The 19,176-nt window shown below is 34.8% G+C and overlaps 2 protein-coding genes across 4 annotated transcripts; both read left to right on the top strand.

The window, feature by feature from the left end:
• The first annotated feature begins 1,423 nt into the window (after positions 1 to 1,423).
• Positions 1,424 to 9,847, top strand: LOC120201364 (uncharacterized protein Cbei_0202-like). The gene is made up of 13 exons (XM_039201992.1): positions 1,424 to 1,812; positions 1,904 to 1,966; positions 2,157 to 2,597; positions 3,072 to 3,143; positions 3,783 to 3,908; positions 4,022 to 4,234; positions 5,369 to 5,416; positions 8,001 to 8,162; positions 8,626 to 8,787; positions 9,001 to 9,094; positions 9,162 to 9,280; positions 9,378 to 9,422; positions 9,588 to 9,847. Exons 1-13 carry the CDS (start codon positions 1,456 to 1,458, stop codon positions 9,819 to 9,821), a joined length of 2,136 nt encoding a protein of 711 aa, XP_039057923.1. The 5' UTR covers positions 1,424 to 1,455; the 3' UTR covers positions 9,822 to 9,847.
• A 1,858-nt stretch (positions 9,848 to 11,705) lies between these two features.
• On the top strand, positions 11,706 to 19,042 carry LOC120201363 (AUGMIN subunit 8-like). 3 transcript variants are annotated; one of them, XM_039201991.1, is made up of 6 exons: positions 11,706 to 11,948; positions 13,400 to 15,833; positions 16,158 to 16,276; positions 17,301 to 17,417; positions 17,497 to 17,586; positions 18,976 to 19,042. In XM_039201991.1, exons 2-3 carry the CDS (start codon positions 13,455 to 13,457, stop codon positions 16,206 to 16,208), a joined length of 2,430 nt encoding a protein of 809 aa, XP_039057922.1. In that variant the 5' UTR covers positions 11,706 to 11,948; positions 13,400 to 13,454; the 3' UTR covers positions 16,209 to 16,276; positions 17,301 to 17,417; positions 17,497 to 17,586; positions 18,976 to 19,042. The 3 variants fall into 3 exon arrangements, with proteins under 3 accessions (XP_039057922.1, XP_039057921.1, XP_039057919.1); XM_039201990.1 differs by lacking the exon at positions 11,706 to 11,948 and adding an exon at positions 13,112 to 13,287; XM_039201988.1 differs by lacking the exon at positions 11,706 to 11,948 and having other exon boundaries at positions 13,301 to 15,833.
• The last annotated feature ends 134 nt before the right edge of the window (positions 19,043 to 19,176 follow it).

Below are 19,176 nucleotides of genomic sequence, written 5' to 3'. Positions count from 1 at the left end.
TTATCTTTTTTTTGCATGTGCACGTTATTTTTCTTAAGATTTGGTTCGAATAACCTAAAACGTGGGTTGCGCCGATGACCAAAAAGGAGTGGGGTTTCGAAGTTTCGAACCTAGATCTACTCCCAAGGCATATTTATTTTTTTTAAGTATTTAATATTCCCCAAATTACTTCGAAATTTGACCCCTGATTTTTTTTGTTCCAATTTAATCCCTTCATGTTTTAATTCCTTTTCTTGATTTCGCATTTTTTACTTATTATACTATATTTTATTTGTTATTATTTTCACTAACAATTATATCTATATATTTTTTATATATTATTATTTGTTTCATCTTCTTTTTTATTCGTATATATATATTATGTACATATAACTACATATATGTATTTTAGTGTTTCATTCTAACATCTATTTACGTATATTACATTTTATCATTATATATATTATATTTATTGCTTCATTTTCTTTATGTGTATTTTATTTATTTATATATATTACCTTTTTATTTTATATTTATACTATTATTTACTATCATTTTTCTATGCTTTATTTATTTATTTATTATTTTATTTTATTTCTTTTTATTTTGGTTGAATTTATTTTTTTATTTTATTTTATTTTTTTATATCTAACATGTTTCTCAACTCTTTAAGGGTACATTTTCAATCGAACATAGGTAAGTTTTGGATCGTTATTTTTACCTTTTAATTTAAAATTACAAGTTTCTTAATTAAGACAACTGAAAATTACGTAGTACCGAAAGGACGGTTCAAGGGTGCTAATCCTTCCTTGACCGTAACCGACTCCCGAGCCCGACATATTTCTGGTAAGACGCAGATCAGGTAAGAAATAGGGTATCCGATCAACCCATTTGTTTTAAATAAATGATCGGTGGCGACTCCAATCCATTTACCTAAGTCGAAGCCCAATTCCGGGGGCCCAACCGAAAGACGGTCCACAAATTGGGGTGTGACACACAATTGAATAAATATATTTTTATTAACTTGAAAAATATTTTTAACAATACTGAGAAATAAAATATATTCGATAAAATGGGTGTCCTAGATAGTCGAAGTTCTTTTTTAAAGAATACTCTATAACATTGCACATTATTAAACTATAAATATATATGCGTTTAATAATATTGAAAAATAAAATATTTAATATTCATATTTTAATAGTTTTCAAATTAATTAAATTTTATTATATATATTAATAATATGTGATTAAATTTAAGTTAAATTTTAATGCAACATTAATTTTTTTTTATTTTTTTTATAATAAATTAATAATCAAAATAATAATCTAAGATTATATTTTAAAAAATAAATCTACATTTAATTAAATTTATATACAAATTTTTTATCATCCTATTAATAACCATTACTAATAAAATTTGCCAAAATATATAGTTTCATAAAGGTTTCTTATCCCCAAGCTGAAGTTGGCACTTGGAATGGTTGCTCTCTCCATGTCGTCTCTGCAGCTTCAATGTCCTTCCAAGCTTTTCTTCCCTCTCCACCACCCTTACTCCAACTCCCTTCAACCTTATTCCACTCCAAGACGCCTCCGTCCTCGTTTCCAAACGCTCCGAATCCTCTGCGCCAAGAGAACCGGCAAGCAGAGATACCCGTCAGAGAAGAAGAAACTGAAATTGAGGAAAAAGGAAGCTCTTTCCTCCGTCACCAATAAGTTCGAAGGAATCTGGAGGCTCTCAAAGCTTGCGGTTCCTGTCCAAAACGACCCTGGAAAAGACTTTCTCCAAATCCATATTGGCTTGCTCCAAGAAATCGCTAAAGTCATCAAGTTTCCGGTAATTTCTCTTCTCTTTAAGCTTATTTTCATATAAATTTTATGTCTTTTTTTTCTCTCTTTTTTTATGTTTGACTTTTGGTTTATTTCAGGTTGCTTCCATGTTGCCAGAAGAAGCTTTCTCAGTGGTTCGGAAGTCTTTTGATGCAAGAAAGGTAAACTAATCGTGTTAATTGGTTCAGCTGACTGACTAATGCATGTTGGAATGGAACATGTGCTCATTTCTTCAAATGTTGTATTTCCTCCCTCTTTTTATTGCAATTTAGCTTTAAGTGATTGTTGGAAGAGAAGGAACATTAACAATAAGCGAGTTTAAGTTGTATGCCCATTTTATTTGTCTTTCAGATACTGAAGGAGGCCAAGTTTGTTTATACTGTGGATATGGATGTTTGTAAGCTGCTGAACCTAGAACCTCGTACATGGGACTTCATTAACCGGCTGGAGCCAAAAGTTGGGCTTATAGAACATATGCCTAGTGAAAAAATTAGTCGTGATTTGACCAGTCTAGTCCGTCATATTAAAGATAGCAATGGTACATTGCCGAGAGAACAAGGGCATAACATTGACTCTGGTGAATCGCACAAGTGTTCCACGGCTAGAAAACCCAGGATTGCTGTTGTGGGTAGTGGACCATCGGGCTTGTTTGCTTCTCTGGTTCTTGCAGAATTTGGTGCAGATGTTACTTTGATTGAAAGAGGTCAAGCTGTTGAGAGGAGAGGCCGTGACATTGGTGCTTTAGTGGTTCGCCAGATTTTAGAATCTGAAAGCAATTTTTGCTTTGGGGAGGTTATATCTCGTTTCACTTGGTACTTCTGTTATTGTTTTTTTGCACCATAATTGCTGATATTATTGTCTCTCATTCTTTGAATTCTGCCACTTTGATAAGGGCTGGCTCTTAATTTAGGCTCACGGATCCGAGAGATCATTATTTATAATTGAGGGTTAGATCTAGTGCCTGTTCAGCCAGGCTGCAGATTGAAGTAACAATGACACGGTGTGATCTGGATCATATTCATAATATGTTGTTAACTAGTACAACCATTTTTTGATGCTCAAGCTTTTAATCTCTGTCACTCTTTTATTTACTCTAGTTGTCCCCTGGTTTTGATTTTTATATGCTTTAATTACATAGTTTCAAATTGGAAGAAATGTTCATCCTAGAATTGGAAACAAACTTGATTTTGTTCTCTGTTGGCTTTGAGATTTAATGTTTTTCTTTATGTTTCACTTCAAGTCATATTAAGGACTTATGTATGACAGGGTGGTGCAGGTACCTGGAGTGATGGAAAACTGGTAACTAGAATTGGAAGAAACAGTGACTGTGTTTTGACGGTCAGACCTATTCCTTCTCATTTTAACTTTCCCCTCCCCCATTTTTTGTTTTAAGCTTTGTTTCCAAATTATTTTATTAAATGCCTTTCTTTTCTATTGTTCTAGTACAGTTGATTTCTCCTACTCCTGGGATGATATTTGGTTTTCATGAGCATGCTTGTGTGTATTTGCTAATTGATATTCTTTTTTAACAAAACCCATCTGCTAGTGCTGTGGTGGAGATACTATTTGACAGTGTCTTATTCTTTCCTGCATGTAATCAATTGCACTTGGGCACAATTATGATCAAGTTTTGAACTTTGCAATTTATGTTGAGTTACAGATCTGTTGAAAGTATGTGTGGCTATTTTTAAAATAACTGCATATGCTTGATATAATCAAGGACTGGTTGTTCAGCTAAAAGAAGGGTCAATTCCTTTGCCAGGCATTATTAAGTTGGAGTCTTTATTACAAAGATCGAAGTAAATTTGTTTTAGGCATATTAACCAAGCAACCATAAGGACAAGTGAATAAGGGAAAAATGGAACCATTGTCATTTAACCTTTATCTTCTATGTGCATTACTGAGATTGTAATTATAGGTTCTCTTTTTATGAGGCATTAACCACTGAATAGATTAACTGAAATATTTTTGTTGCAGATCATGAACACTTTGGTTCAGTTTGGTGCTCCAAAAAGTATATTGGTCGATGGAAAGCCTCACTTGGGAACTGATAGGCTAGTTCCTTTACTCCGTAACTTCCGCCAACATCTTCAATCACTGGGTGTGAGTTTCATAATAGCTTCTCCCCTTTCAAAATTATAGCGTATATCCGACGAAGTCCGTTTTCTTTATTTCATATTTGATTCTAGTTTAGCTCTTTTTCTTATGTGTCATAGGTGGAAATCAAGTTTGGAATGAGGGTAGATGATCTGCTCATACAGGATGGGCATGTTGTGGGTGTGGAAGTCTCTGATTCAACAACTAAATTGCAGTCAGATTGCAAGAAGTTGGGTTTTGATGCAGTTATTCTGGCTGTTGGACATTCTGCACGAGATATTTATCAAATGCTTGTTTCTCATAATGTGGATTTGGTTCCAAAAGATTTTGCTGTGAGTTCTTCGTTGATTTTTCAACTTTTCTTTGTTAGCATATCAATGCCTGAAAATTCATTTCCCAGCATTTCCACTTATTGTAACTAGTGCTCCCTAGCATCAGCAAACATCGGTTTCAGCTAGTATGATCCTAAAGCATCAAATCTACTCATGTGAGCATCATTTCTATAGTTGAACCATGCTGAACTTGCAGTGGCAAAAAAGATGAGTATGTTATATTGTGGATTTCAGAGAATTTTACTGACTAACAATGATGCTCCCTTGTGAATTCAAATCATCGATTACATGGGTATTTACGGATTTACCTAACTTAGGAAAGCTGTAATGTATTTTATCCTTGTAAATTAGTAATCTGAATGCCTAAGAATCTACCTGTAATCAAGCTTTTCATTTGTCATCTGCCTATAATGAAGCTGTCAGTTGTAATCAAGCTGTTAATTGGTCAACATATATCAAGTTCTGGGAAGTTTGAATCCCAATGGTAGCTTGTGTTGTCTCAAAGTAGGGCATTTGGATGGATCGATCTCTGAGTCTACCATTTATCATCTTTTACTTATACCAAGTTATAATATATAGCACTTTTTCTATTACTTCTTTCAGTTCTCCAAATGATGTCCTATATAATTGCAGCGTGTTCAAGTAGAAACTTAAAAAACCATCTAACGATAATTAAACACAGACATCGAGCTACATCATGCATGTCTAAAACACTGTTCTTTTAACGGTTTTGTAAGAGATATTGGCTGTTTATTTCTCTCTTTCCAACCCTCAGTTGCTTAAAGACATTCTTACGTATGTAAACGCAGACATCGAGATACATGATGCATTTCTAAATCATAATTCTTTAACAGCTTTGGAAGAGTTATTGGCTGTTTATTTCTCTTTCCAACACTCAATTTCATTTTCCTTTTTATTTTCAACCGAGTTTTGACGATGAATATGCAATTGGCACCAATGTGTAGTGGAAATTGCATAATCTATGTTGTTATTCCCCAGTGGTACGTAGAGCTGGATTCTCCTTGAATAAGTTCTGGGATTTGCTTTAGTGGATGTAGCAATACCATTTTGAAAATTCTGAGTTTGAGTGCTTAATATTATTGATTGTCTCACTAACTTGCTATAATGGAACAGGTTGGTTTGCGGGTAGAGCATCCTCAGGAACTAATCAACAGCATACAGGTTATTTACATATTTTTGTTCCAGTTGTCCTCTGTGAATTATTCAGTAAAAGTTCAGGTTGTTGAATATCAATTCCTATAGCTTTAACCATCTTCTGTCAATTGCGTTATAATTTGGAGACGGAAGTTGCATGCCTTCCCCCAGCACTCAGATAAAAGTTTATTTCAGTACTGCAGTGTTTATCAGTATCTGAGACTTATTGCCGCACTGTTTTTGATAAGAAGAGGAGGCCTCGTTAAAAACCTGCTTCATGATTAAAGGAACGCCTACTGGAATTCCTTAATCAGCGGAAGGAGGAAAAGAGTGCCTCAAAAATTATTGATAAAAAAGTATTACAAAGGGTAGACTTCATCCAAGAACAACCCCCCTTACAACTGAAAGCCCGAAAAACAAAAAGAAAGAACCACCCAAGCTGAAACTCCCTAACTTAGCCAATACCAGATTTAGCTAAACCATCAACCTCTACATTTGCTGTCCTAGCTACCCAACGAATAATACCCTCCAAAACTCTTAACCTATCAACAATATCCTTAACAATAGTAACAAACACCTCTGGACATTTATCCAGATTCTTTGCCCACTTCACATACAACTTGCTATAACTTTGAATAATTAAACGTTTCTTAAAGCACCATCGAAAGGAATCATGGAAGATTAAACCCTGCTTGATTGCCTTGAGCTCCATTAAGGTAGGAGGACCCGGACCAGCAGCTTCTTGGAAAGAACCAAGCACCGAACCAGCTTCATCTCTCAAAATCCCGCACAAGCCATTAATCTTCCAATCACCACTGACTGTTGCATCCACATTCAGCTTTAGTAAACCTTTGGGAGGAGGGGACCAAGGAATCTGTTCAGCTAACAGATTTTTAGACTTCGAGCAGACATCCCCTAGAGAAGGATCACTAATGAGAAGGTCTTTGGAAATGGAAACATCTTTAGTCTTTGCTAAGAAACGAGAAGCAAGCCTGAACCTTGCAGTGAAAAATAAATCATTCTGGTCTAACATCCCCCATTAAAAACAATAGCATTTCTAAATTTCCAAATTGTCCAAAGAATAGCACCCGGAATGAAGGACCAAATTGTGGAATGAGTCACCAAATCTTCCCAAGCTAAAAGAAACTTTTTAGCATTTTCGTGAAAAACAGAAAAAAAAATTCCACAGATTGAGGCACCGATTCCACGCAACTGAACAGGTGAAGAAAATGTGTGAGGAAGATTCCAACTCTTGCTTACATAATGGACAAGAAACGTCCACTATTCCTTGAACCCATCTCTTAGTTAATTATGCCTTTACAGCCAATTTTTGATGAACAACCTGCCACAACAAGGTCTCCACCCTAGGAGGCACCAGCCCCCTCCAAAGGATACTCTTCCAAAATGGATCTGCTTCCGAACTAAAAGAACACTGCTTCACACAAGAGCTGACAGTATAAATACCCTCCCCATTTCCTTTCCAAATCAAACCATCCCTCAAAACTTCCGAAAGACTAGTTTTATTAATGATTGTCGACAATTCTATCCACCAATCCAATTCCCAATGGCTTAAATTTCTTCTCATCTGTATATTCCAAACCCAACTTTCATTTCGAAATTCGTCAAATTCTATTAACTTGCCATTCTGATTTGTGGAAAGGAAAAAAAGTCTAGGGAATGCAGCTTTGAGAGAAGATTCTAACGCCCGGATGTCTTGCCAAAACCGAATGAACTTGCCATTTCCAACATGTACATTAAACAAGCTGCTAAACTTGGACCCAAAAGAATCTTCTTTAAAATGATTTTTCACCACCGATTTCCAAAGCCAAGAAGCTTGTGTCGGAATCTTACTGTTGAACAACAATAAATTCTTGTCAATATTGTACTTGCTGCAAATCATCTTGTAAATGTAGTCATGGAGTTTAACATAAATGTTTTTGGTCCATAGTTATTCCAGCTTGGTTGTAAAATAATCTATCTTCCGGTTAGATGCTATCCCAAGTTTAGGTATTTAAATCATGTCTTAACATTTCTGAACTTAGAAAATGATGAAGATTAGTATTGTACCCTTGAACTAGGGCAGTACTGTGAATGAAATGGAAGTATGGAACTGCTAGGTTCTTTTATTCCTTTATTTTTCTCTATTCTCTTTCTGCATAATGTGCTTCAGCTTTTAATGTGTGCTCTGTTTTCAAAGAAATATGAAACTTCAACATAGGCTTAAAATGTTCTTAGTACTATTGTACAAATTTTGAGGTTCAAATTTAAAGCTTTTTTTTCAATATTACTGCTTCAATCATGCATCACATTGTCATGCCTTCATTGTGCCTTAGATTTTTGTAATCTTGAAATGATTTGTTGTGGCAGTTTTCCTTTAATATACGGTTTTTTTGTGAATTGGGAAAGAATAGAATGGAATTTTAGAGTTTTTCATTGTCAGCAAACCATTTCACAGTTTGTTGATGAAGTTTATAAAGAATGAATGCATGTATAATTAAACATTAAACAAAATTATGTATTCTTATAAAAAAAAAATTATGTATCAATGTGAAGACTTTTGCTTGTAAACTTCTTGTTATATTTCTAAAATCCTAACAATTCATGTGCACAGTATTCTGCATTGGCCAATGAAATTTGCAGAGGACGTGGGAAGGTACCTGTGGCAGATTATAAGGTTGTACATTATGTAAATGACAAGGATGAGAATTCACCACTCAAGTCGGAATTTACAAGTCGTAGTTGTTATTCTTTCTGCATGTGCCCTGGTGGGCAGGTATGTTCTTCATTTTTGTTTATCTAATTTGCAATTTATAGTTTATTATTTTTAATGCTCTACAAGCAATGACATTGTTGTTTCTTATCTCACCTGAAAACCATGTGCCTGTATAATTATTCTGCCTTGAATAATGAATACCTCTATCTAAAAAGAACATAATTGATGTCATATTGTTAGCTTCACACACATACACATATGCACATATACTTTGGTATTCATATATCCAAAATCGAACAATTCTTCCTACCCGCCACTAGTTAAACATGTGTTAAGATGCAGTTTGAGAATGCGTTAATGGGAGTGTCCAGTTAAATTAGTTAAATTGTAGTTGTAGTATCTGTACAATCTGATTAGATATGTTTCTCATAGAGGCAGAAGATTTAGGATGCCATCATAAATATTAGAAACGTCTCTGTAGTATCTGTTCCGCCAGTGAAATTACTTATGTTTGGAGTTGCAGGTTGTTCTCACTAGTACAAGTCCATCAGAGATCTGCATCAATGGGATGTCATTTTCTCGACGTTCATCTAGGTGGGCAAATGCTGCCCTTGTTGCAACTGTTTCGACAAAAGATTTTGATGCATTGAATTTCCATGGACCTCTGGCCGGGGTTGAATTTCAGGTTAGCCTTTCTATTTTACCTTTGTTACTCGAAAGGAACCAAAGCACTGTAGGACTTACCATAGTGACTTGTGTAATTATAACTCACATGAACTTTGATGAGTTACCATTCACCCTCTTGTCGCGTCTGTAATTTCCAAAACAAATATTTGATACAAATATTGAGATTTGTATTGAAATTCTTTAAATCCACTTTATTATTTCCATTCTTCAGAGGGAATTCGAGAGAAGAGCAGCTATCATGGGAGGGGGGGATTTTACAGTGCCTGTGCAGACTGTCACTGATTTTATGGAAAATAAAATATCAGGTAATGTTTTTCCTTGTTGGTTTTGCTTTTACTTTTAATCTAGCTAAGACATGATTTGTTTTATCAGGAACATCTATGCCACCTTCGAGCTATCGCCTAGGAGTGAAGGCTGCCAGTCTCCATGAATTGTTCCCGAGTTATATGACAGATGCTTTACGCTATTCCATTTCAATGTTTGATAGAGAGGTATTTTAACATTCACCTTATAATTTCTGTTCTTTTCATTAATATCCAAACTGAACTGAAATGGCTTTTCTTTTTCTTCAACCTATGGAATTTTCAGCTGCCTGGATTTATTTCAAAGGAGGCTCTTCTTCATGGAGTTGAGGTAACCAGTTTTCTACCTTTACTCTTCCCTCATTTTTCTCTCAGAAAAATACTCCCCAAGTTTACTCAAAACTATAGGTCCTTAAACGATCAATGTAGCTCCGATATTAGTCGTCGTCGGGTTGCTAATCTTAAACCTAGTTTACTTCTTCATTCTTTCTTTCAGACCAGAACTAGCTCTCCCATTCAGATCCCTCGCGACGGTGCCACTTACGAGAGCTTGTCACTAAGAGGACTCTACCCAGTTGGTGAAGGAGCAGGTTATGCTGGTGGGATTGTAAGTGCAGCAGTTGATGGCATGTACACCGGTTTCTCCGTGGCAAAACAATTTAATTTGTTTCACGGCGACATCGAGTCGGTTCTGGGAAAGGCTCAGGGTGCCGGAATGGTGAAGTACTAGAAGGGAGTTGTTGCAGCACTTGTCTTCACAAGTACATGCTCCATTTTAACCCAACACATTGGCCATGGAAAGAGCAAATACAGGTCTGTAGCTGCTAAACTAACCCAAGACATTCTCTATTTTCTAGTTTCTTTGTCTTTTCCCTAATGAGAATCCTATAATTGATTATTATTTAATTAACTTAGTCAAAAAAACATTAATTTATTTTTTTTCCAAATGATTAAAAGCCTTATTTGTTTTTCATTGGTTAGAATATTAAAGTACATTTAGGTTGGCATGGTATTTAATAAATCCCTTGTATCAAACAAAACTACAATAGGCGGTGTCAGTGGGTTAAATCCGGACAACTTTGATCATTTCATCATTTTTTGTTGTTGTTAATTTTATATTGGTAAGTTCCTTTATGCCTAATAATTGTCATGTGTGATATGTAAGCCATAATTTTTGTATATAAGCAGTTAGTTTTATTAATCAAATTATTTATCATTAACATTTGATAGAGAAACTGATGTGGTAGTTAATATATGTCATCATCTGATTAAATAAATATATTTATTAAATTTTCTTTAAATTATGATTGAATTAATATAATGTGTAAATAATAAAAATTAAATGTGTAATTATTAATTTTATTAGTTATTACATCAGTCCCTCTGTCAGACGTTAACTACGACTAACTTAATTGGTATCATTTAAATAATTAAATGATCTGATTAGCAAAATTATAAAATTATTAATCACATTAAAATCTCTCATAACTTTTTTGATGACAAATTTCTCATAATTAAATTAAATGGTCACTCATATAATTTATCCTATAATTTATGCTATTTGTACATAATGTCATATATAAAGAAAAATGGAATAAGAACAAGAAAAATAAAAGGGCCAAAGCAAGGGAAAGCTACGTATCAACTAATGAGACAATACGAAAGGATCGCCACACCACATGCAAACTTTGCTAATAATTTCGTGCTTCGGAATTTGGAACCATTTCTCACCAAAAGGAAATACATGGAATTATCGGGTACAACTTAATATATAACTAAGGAAAGATGTTATTAAAAATATTAATATTTTTTAATATTTTCGGTAAAACGTTATCTAAAATATTATTTTTCTATCAAAAATATTAATTTTGCTACTTAATTTTTGATAAAAAAAAATAACATTTTAGGTAGCGCCCAATATTAACATTTTCGATAGAAAAAATGATACTTTAGGTAGCACTTTACCAAAAATGTTAAAAAAATATTAACATTTCTCGTAGCGTCTTTTCTTAATCGTATATTAGACTGTCGTACTTTAGACATCCCGGAATTATTAGGAAAGAAAAGAAATAGGAAAATGGTTTCAGCCGAGCCGAATGCTGTGGTCCAAAAATGTGAAAGCTCAATTGTCATCATTGACAAAGGGAAAAGGGACTCATGTCCATGTGCCACATGATGATGCCTTTGAGGACACATTCGTTCATCTTTTACGTGTGATATCGATGCAAATGAGGTTATACAAGTTTCAGAAAATATAAATTGACATTAAATTTGTACAGGAGTTAAAATATAATTATATTAAATTAAAACTTTACCATTTTAATGGATCAAAGTGTAATTTTATCATGTGTCAACTTATAATCTTAACAAAAAAATCGTCATTTTTTAATTCAATTCATTTCGATCTATTAATAAAATAAACATCTTTAGAAGAAGAAAAAAACTCGCCTTCATCTTGGAAGGTCCAAAAATCACAATATAAGAGGTGGCGCGAAAACGACGTCACTCTTAGTCCCTCTCAACTGAAAAAACCGTGTTCTTTTCCATTTAAATTTCCTTTCTCTTTGTTTCTTCTTCTCTTCCTCGAAATTATATCTTCCTCTTTCTCCTTTTCTTTTTCCTTTTCTTTGTAATAAAAAAATACTCTTCCTTCCCTGACATTTCTCTTAGGAAAAGAAAAAACCAATCGGTGTCCATCTCTCGCCGTAATATTTGCGTCGGACCAGTCTCCGGCGATCTTTCCTTTCTTCTCAGGCGATCACCCTATTGATTCATAATTTTATCTTCAATTCAAATAGTTTAAGCTTAATTTCTTTTGTGATTGAATCCTTTTGGAAGAATGTTGAGATCGATGAAGGTGAGTTTCTTCTTCCTCTTCTCCTCCTTTTTTCTTTAAAAAAAAACCATTTTTCTTTCTTCTTTATTCTGAAATATATCAAATATGTCGAAATTAATTTTCAGGTTCCCGCTTTGTTTTGATCGTTCTTCGTAGATCACCGAATTAAGATAAATAAAAAGCAAAAAGATGCAATTTTTTAAGACATTATATTAACTAGTTTAAAGTAATCCATTTTGTTGCTATTTTTAGCAGTTGGATTCACTGAACAATCTCTGCAACTTTCTCGCAGAGATATTTACATGAAGTTTTGTTATTTTAATCATTGTATTTTTTTTTTCAGTTTTAGCGACATAAATCTGTCTCTGATGCATTCACTGTTATGATCTGAATTCTTTGCAAGTTTTCATTGAAAAAAATAACTCCATCTTAATTATTGCAATTTTAATCAAAATTCAAATGCTTTACCTCGTTACTCTGGTTTCCTTCTATTTAATCTGGGAAAAATGGTCAATTCAAAAATTGTTTAATTAAAGAAAAAGGTCAATTCAGAATTTCTATTATGTTTTATCCTTCATGTCCCTTCCCATGTTTTCAACGAAATTAGCACTTGAAAACTTCAAAAAAAAAAATCGTGTTTTTCTTTACAGTTATTTTAGATGCATTAAACAAATATAAAAACTGACAAACTTACATAATTATGATTTAATTGTATTTTAAGTTTTTTTATATGCTAAGCATGTGATCCAAAGTGAAACTTCCATGTAATTGAATGGAAAGAAAGTATTTTTCTTTTTCTAAAAATTTTAGCTGCGTTTTCTTTTTTGGGATCATTTTCTAATTCCTTTAATACAAAGCAAAAGAGAAGGCGTTGAAGGAAGGGAAGAAGCCAGAGTTGAGTTGTGTATTTGTTTTTGCCAGTGAAATTTTTTTCTTTTCTCCCCTTCCCTGCCGACCATGGCATTCCCGTGAGAAGCACAACAGAGAAAACTCTCTCTCTCTCTCTCTCTCTCTCTCTCTCTCTCTCTCTCTCTCTCACTTATCCTACACACCTTTATTATAGCTGTCTTCTTATCCTACATCTTCACCACCACCAGGAACAATAACCAGTACGGACTTCACAGTATAGTTTCTCAGTTCCATGGGGGACCCCTTAGTACTTGTTGCATTATGATGTACAGGTTGGATAGACCTGTACAGGGAGTTTTTAGGATCCCCCGTTGTACCTGATGCTGTTAGCCTCATTGTTGTTGTTTGATTTGATCTGCTTGAATTTGGGCTTTTCTTGATGAATAACCATGCTCATCTCAGTTAATTTCTTGCAATTCTCTAATTATTCATCAGTAAGATATGAGAATTTGTAAAGATTTATATTCTTTAGCCTTTTTTTAACCCCCTATGGTGTTTATAATTATTCCTTTCTGCCATTATGCAAGTAAGCATCTAACTTTTGGTCTGTGTATTTGTGGCAGATTTTTTGCAGGGAAAAGTATCTTCCTTTTGAACAGCTGGTGTTATTCTATATACATGTGGGATTCATATAAAAGTCGGGCTGTTAAGTGTAGGTTTGTTTTTTTGTTTGGAAAATCCCATCAATGTGGTTTTGTTTGGAGTGTTTGGATGGATGTATGCAAACCAGAGCAACGATTACACAAGCTTGCTGATGCAGATTCCATAAGACCACCCCTTGTTTCTGCTGAAAAGAACAATGGGCTACCCACTACCGGACATTCTCGAACTAGGGAAGTTAGTTCGAGGCATAAATCACCCACTCGATCAACACCTTCTGGTCCTAGGCGTTGTCCATCTCCAACTCCAACTAGAACAACCACTACCCTTTCCCCAGGGGTGCAAAAGAGAGCTGTGTCTGCAGAGAGGAAGCGCCCCTCAACATCACCTCCACTTCAAATAACCTCTACTCCAGCTCATGATTCATCAACAGCTGTGCCAATATCATCTCGAAGGCTATCAACTGGCCGTATACCTGATAGTTTATGGCCTTCTACCATGAGAAGTGTTAGTGTTCCATTTCAGTCTGATACTCTTTCTCCTGTTAGTAAAAAGGAAAAAGAAAAGCCAGTTAGTAATGTTTCCTTGGATCGCACTTTGAGACCTTCTTCAAATGTGGCTCATATACAACAATCAGAGACCTCTACCTTATCAAGGAAGCCTAGTCCAGAGAGAAAGAGAAGTCTTATTGAAGCGAAAAATGCACCTGATCAGTCTGAAAATGCAAAACCTGTTGATGGTTTGCCTAGCCGATTGATAGATCATCATCGATGGCCTAGTAGAATTGGTGGCAAATTATCTTCCAATTCTCTGAACAAAAGTGTGGACCAGGGGGGTAAAATTGTAAAAAATTTATCCACACCAAATCTAGAATTAGTATCTTCACTGAAGAGAATGCCAGTGTCTGATAGTTCAGGTAAACCTCTGCTGAAATCTTCTAATGATGCTGGAAGGCTGTTATCACTTGATGACATTGGTCGGGTAGGGTTTGAGGCAACTTCAATTGATGATAAGCCTTGGCGGGCATCTTTTCCTGCCAGCATCCTTTCTGCTAGTTCATTGGACAAAACGACGTTAACAACTTCAGGATCACAATCTCAATCACCACGAAAGACCTATGTTTCTAGGGGAGTCAGTCCACATCGGGTAAGAACTTCCACTCCAACTGCAAGAGGAGCCAGTCATACTTCAAGGGGAGTCAGTCCAACTCCAACTGCGAGAGGATCTAGTCATACTTCAAGGGGAGTCAGTCCAACTCCAACTGCAAGAGGAGCCAGTAGTACTTCAAGGGGAGTCGGTCCAACTCCAACTGCAAGGGGAGTCAGTCCAACTCCAAGGGTAGTCAGTCCAGCTCGGATGAGGATATCCACCTCATCGAGTCAATCTCATAGCTCAACTCCAGCTCTCAGTCCAACTCCAAGAGTAGTCAGTCCAACTACGATAGGGACATCCACCACATCAAGTCTATCTCATAGCTCAACATCAGTTCTCAGTTCAACTCCAAGGATAGTCAGTCCAACTCGGATTAGGACATCCACCTCATCCAATCAATCCCATAGCTCAACATCCACCTCATCCAATCAATTTCATAGCTTAACTTCAATTCTCAGTTCAACTCCAATAGTAGTCAGTCCCACTCGAATGAAGGCATCCACCTCAGAAAGTCAATCCCATAGCTCAACTTCAGTTCTTAGTTCAACTACAAGGCTAGTTAGTCCACCTCAGATGAGGACAACCACCTCATCCAGTCAATCCCATTGCTCAACATCCGCCTCATCCAGTCAATCCCATTGCTCAACATCCGCCTCATCCAGCCAGTCCCATAGCTCAACATCCACCTCATCTTGTCAATTCCATGTCTCAACTTCAGTTCTCAGTTCAACTCCGAGAGTAGTTAGTCCAATTCGAGTGAGGACATCCACCTCATCAAGTCAATCTCATAGTTCAACTTCAGTTGTCAGTTCAACTCCAAGAGTACTTAGTCCAACTCGGACGAGGACATCCACCTCATCAAGAAGAACCCATAGTCGATCCCATAGCTCATCTTCAGTTCTTGGTTCTACTCCAAGAGGTGTCAGTCCGACTCCAAGGGTAGGCAGTCCTACTCGGATGAGAACATCCACCTCTTCGAGTCAATTCCATAGCTCAACTTCAGTTCTCAGTTCAACTCCAAGGGTAGTCAGTCCTACTCGGATGAGGATATCCACCTCATCGAGTCAATCCCATGGCTCAACTTCAGTTCTCAGTTTTGTCACAGATTGTAAGAAGGGAAGAAAAGGTGTCAGCTCAATAGAGGATGCTCATCAACTGCGTCTTCTTTATAATCGCTATTTGCAGTGGCGTTTTGCTAATGCCCATGCAGAAGCTGTATTCGATATTCAGAGAGTAAATGCAGAGGTAAATTTCGTCTCTTAGGGAACAACTATGTGTCAGCAAATGTTATCCACGTATTTCGTGGAGATAACCTTCAATGATTTGAGTGGGAAAGTTTTATTTCTGTGATGCATTTCTTTAATTATTGAATTAAAAAAAAAAAACTGGGTTGTTAGCTTATTGCATCATGGTCCACAACTATCTTTTCTACTATAAAGAACTTCATTACAGTGTCATATGCATATGATGGGCCGACCAAGAGCTTTAGATATATGACATATTGTGAATTTCCTCTTAACAAAACATGTTAAATATATTATCAAATAAAGTTATGATCTGTTATAGCAGGAAACTTTTGCAATGTTTGGAATGATACTTTGGGTCTCTGCAACGCTTTGATCAAGAAAAAGATCAATCTCCAACGGTTGAAGTTAGAGCTCAAGCTGAACTCTGTTTTGAATCATCAAGTAATGCCTCTCTCTACAATATTTTTCATCTATAGGAAGCTTTTACTCTACATTCTTGATTCTAGAATCACCGTTATATTTTGACATTGTAATAATAGTTTATGAACATCTTTAATTCTAAAACTCCAGGTGAAGCTATGGGGAGGTATTGATGCGTACTTAAACTTCTTTCAACCATAGGTCTAAATTGTTCTATTTTTGGGAAGGGGATTCAAACTTTAATCTTCCTTTTAGGGGAAAGGTGAAACACTAAGCTATGACTTGGACCACTGTAGATCTGAATTTATTATCAATAGAATATGTATCCGCTCACACTGCTTTTGGAAACATATCTTGATCAGTAGGGGGGCTACTTTATTTTGAAAGCATTGATATGAGCCCCCATGCTTCCTAAATTTTATGAGATGCTTAATAAGTGAATTTAGAGGTCATGTGGGATTGTAATTAATAATCTTCTAGTTGTGCTAACCTTCTAACCGAATGAAGAAGGTCAAATCTAACAGTTATGTGAAAAGCCATGACTAGGTTCATTCTGCTGCATGCTTTGCCCCAAGCTTCAGCATTTTAGGACTTAGAGGGTTTAATACATTTGGATCCTCTTCATAATTGGTCATATCAGAAGAAAGACATGTTGTTTACTCCTGAGTCCTGACAAATAATTCCAGTTTGATTGGCTCAAATCATGTTTGAACTTTCCCTGTTTCCCACCTGGGTTGGTGCTAGGATCTTCATTATATTCAAGTATTCCACATCCCCAGATTTACGATGATTATTCACAAAGCTCCAGTACTGTAGCCTAAATTAGAAATTATCGCCACTGACTCTGTTGCGTAATCATGGAGGGTATAAAAGAACACCAGGTGACAAGTCTGCATCGGGTGCCTTTGACAATCAGACATATGCCTGTTTACCCAAAATTATATTCAACTTTCAGTCATGCTTTTGAATACCATTTGTAGCCTTCTTTTTTCAGCCCATAGAATTTCCATTATCTAATTACATGTTTATTAAACGATTCATGCAGATGGCATACCTCAATGATTGGGCATTACTTGAGAGAGATCATTTAAGTTCCTTAGCTGGAGCAGAAGAAGATCTGGAGGCAAGCACCCTCCGTATTCCCATAACTGGTGGGGCAAAGGTAAGTTAGTTTAAAAAGATACTATGGGATGTCTGAAAAGACAGATCTTGACACTCTTACTGGATTTTGTACTCATCAGGCTGATATCGAATCATTGAAAGCTGCTATTTGCTCTGCTGTTGACGTGATGCAGGCCATGGGATCCTCCATTTGTTCTTTACTCCCAAAGGTATTTATTTTAACAAGCCACCATTTTGCTTTTATTTTGACATAAATGCTCACATCGTTAGTGGTTAGAAGAAATATCAAAATGTTAGGTGGTGTTTGTTTTTACTGTGTAAGGTCTGCAAAGCTCTTATGTCTGCGTCGCGCAGACCACGCGCAGACATTGGGCTTCGCAGACCGTTTGTTTTTTAGAAGACAGAAGCCCTTCTAACGTCTGCGCGTGGTCTGCGCGGCGCAGACGTGGTCTTATGTCTTCAGACGTCTTCTAACCTCTTCAAAGAGGTTTTATTTAATTTTATATTATATTTATTTTAATTTTAATATTAATTTTTTAAATAATTAAATATTAATATTTTAATATTATATTATAGATATTAATTTTAATATTAATTTTTTAAATAAATAAATATTAATTTTTTAATATTATTATAGATATTTAATTTATATCATATAAATATTTTATATATTAAAATTTTATATTTATTTTAATTATTTTGATTTAAGTTTAAATATAATATTTTTTAGATTTGTTATTTTTAAATTATATTTAAACTTTTTATACAAAATGTAAGTATTTAAACCACATTGCTTAATAAAAAATGATTTCATTGTTTGATAATTAAGATTTTAAAATATAAAAAATTATAAATTATGTTTTAAAATTTTAAAATATAATCACAATTAAATAAAAATAATCATAAAATAATTTGATAAATTAAAAAATATTTTCTAAAAATATATAATTATAAAAAAAAATTATGAATATATATTAAAAAATTAAAAGTATTACAAAATTACATATTTAAAAAAATCATATAATTTAATGATCATTTATAAATTTTATTCTATAAAACTTATAAAACTAATAATACATGTGATTATGTGCGACGTATAATAGAATTAATAAGGTAGTGTTTGTTTTTTTAAAAAAATTATTATTGTAGTTGTATAAATTATTTAAATTTAGTATTGTAAAACTAAAATTATTTAAATATCAGTATTACAAAACTTTTTAAGTTTAAAAATCAGTTTATTTATTTATTTTAGCAGTTTGCAGACGTTAAAAAACAAACAGTCTTTCTCTTGCAGACTGCAACTTTTGGTCACCTCTTCTGCTGCAGATGCCTGCAGATGTGGTCCGCAGACTGCAGACATTTTACCTCTTCAAAAACAAACACCACCTTAGTCTTTACATCCCACTATAATTTGTGATTCATTATCTACCATGTCACAGTGACTCTGAATCTCGCTTCTTGTTCCTTTTTCTTAATCCTATAATGACTTGATGTTTTCTATCATTTGATAATGAAATTTAGGATGGTTACTACTACTATATTTCCGTCGAAAAATTTTTGGTACAGGTAGAAAAGGTTTATTTCTGTTTGTTTTACAGGTGTTGAGACTCTCTCAATGTCATCCTGGATGATATATATATCTGAATATTTATAGCATATGCCTGGTAATGACTCAAATTTCACATTTAAACTTGGGTTTGATTCACTGATGGTCTATGTGTGAAAACTCGGATCCTGATAGTATTAGTTTGCAGTTCTATTGCTGAAATGTTTTTATATTTGAATTGAATTCCAGATGC

This window comes from Hibiscus syriacus, unplaced genomic scaffold (assembly GCF_006381635.1).
Source record: "Hibiscus syriacus cultivar Baekdansim isolate YM2019G1 unplaced genomic scaffold, ASM638163v2 tig00007179_pilon, whole genome shotgun sequence".
NCBI lineage: Eukaryota > Viridiplantae > Streptophyta > Magnoliopsida > Malvales > Malvaceae > Hibiscus > Hibiscus syriacus.
Note: the sequence above shows the minus strand (reverse complement) of the source record. Positions and strands in the feature narration are given on the sequence as shown.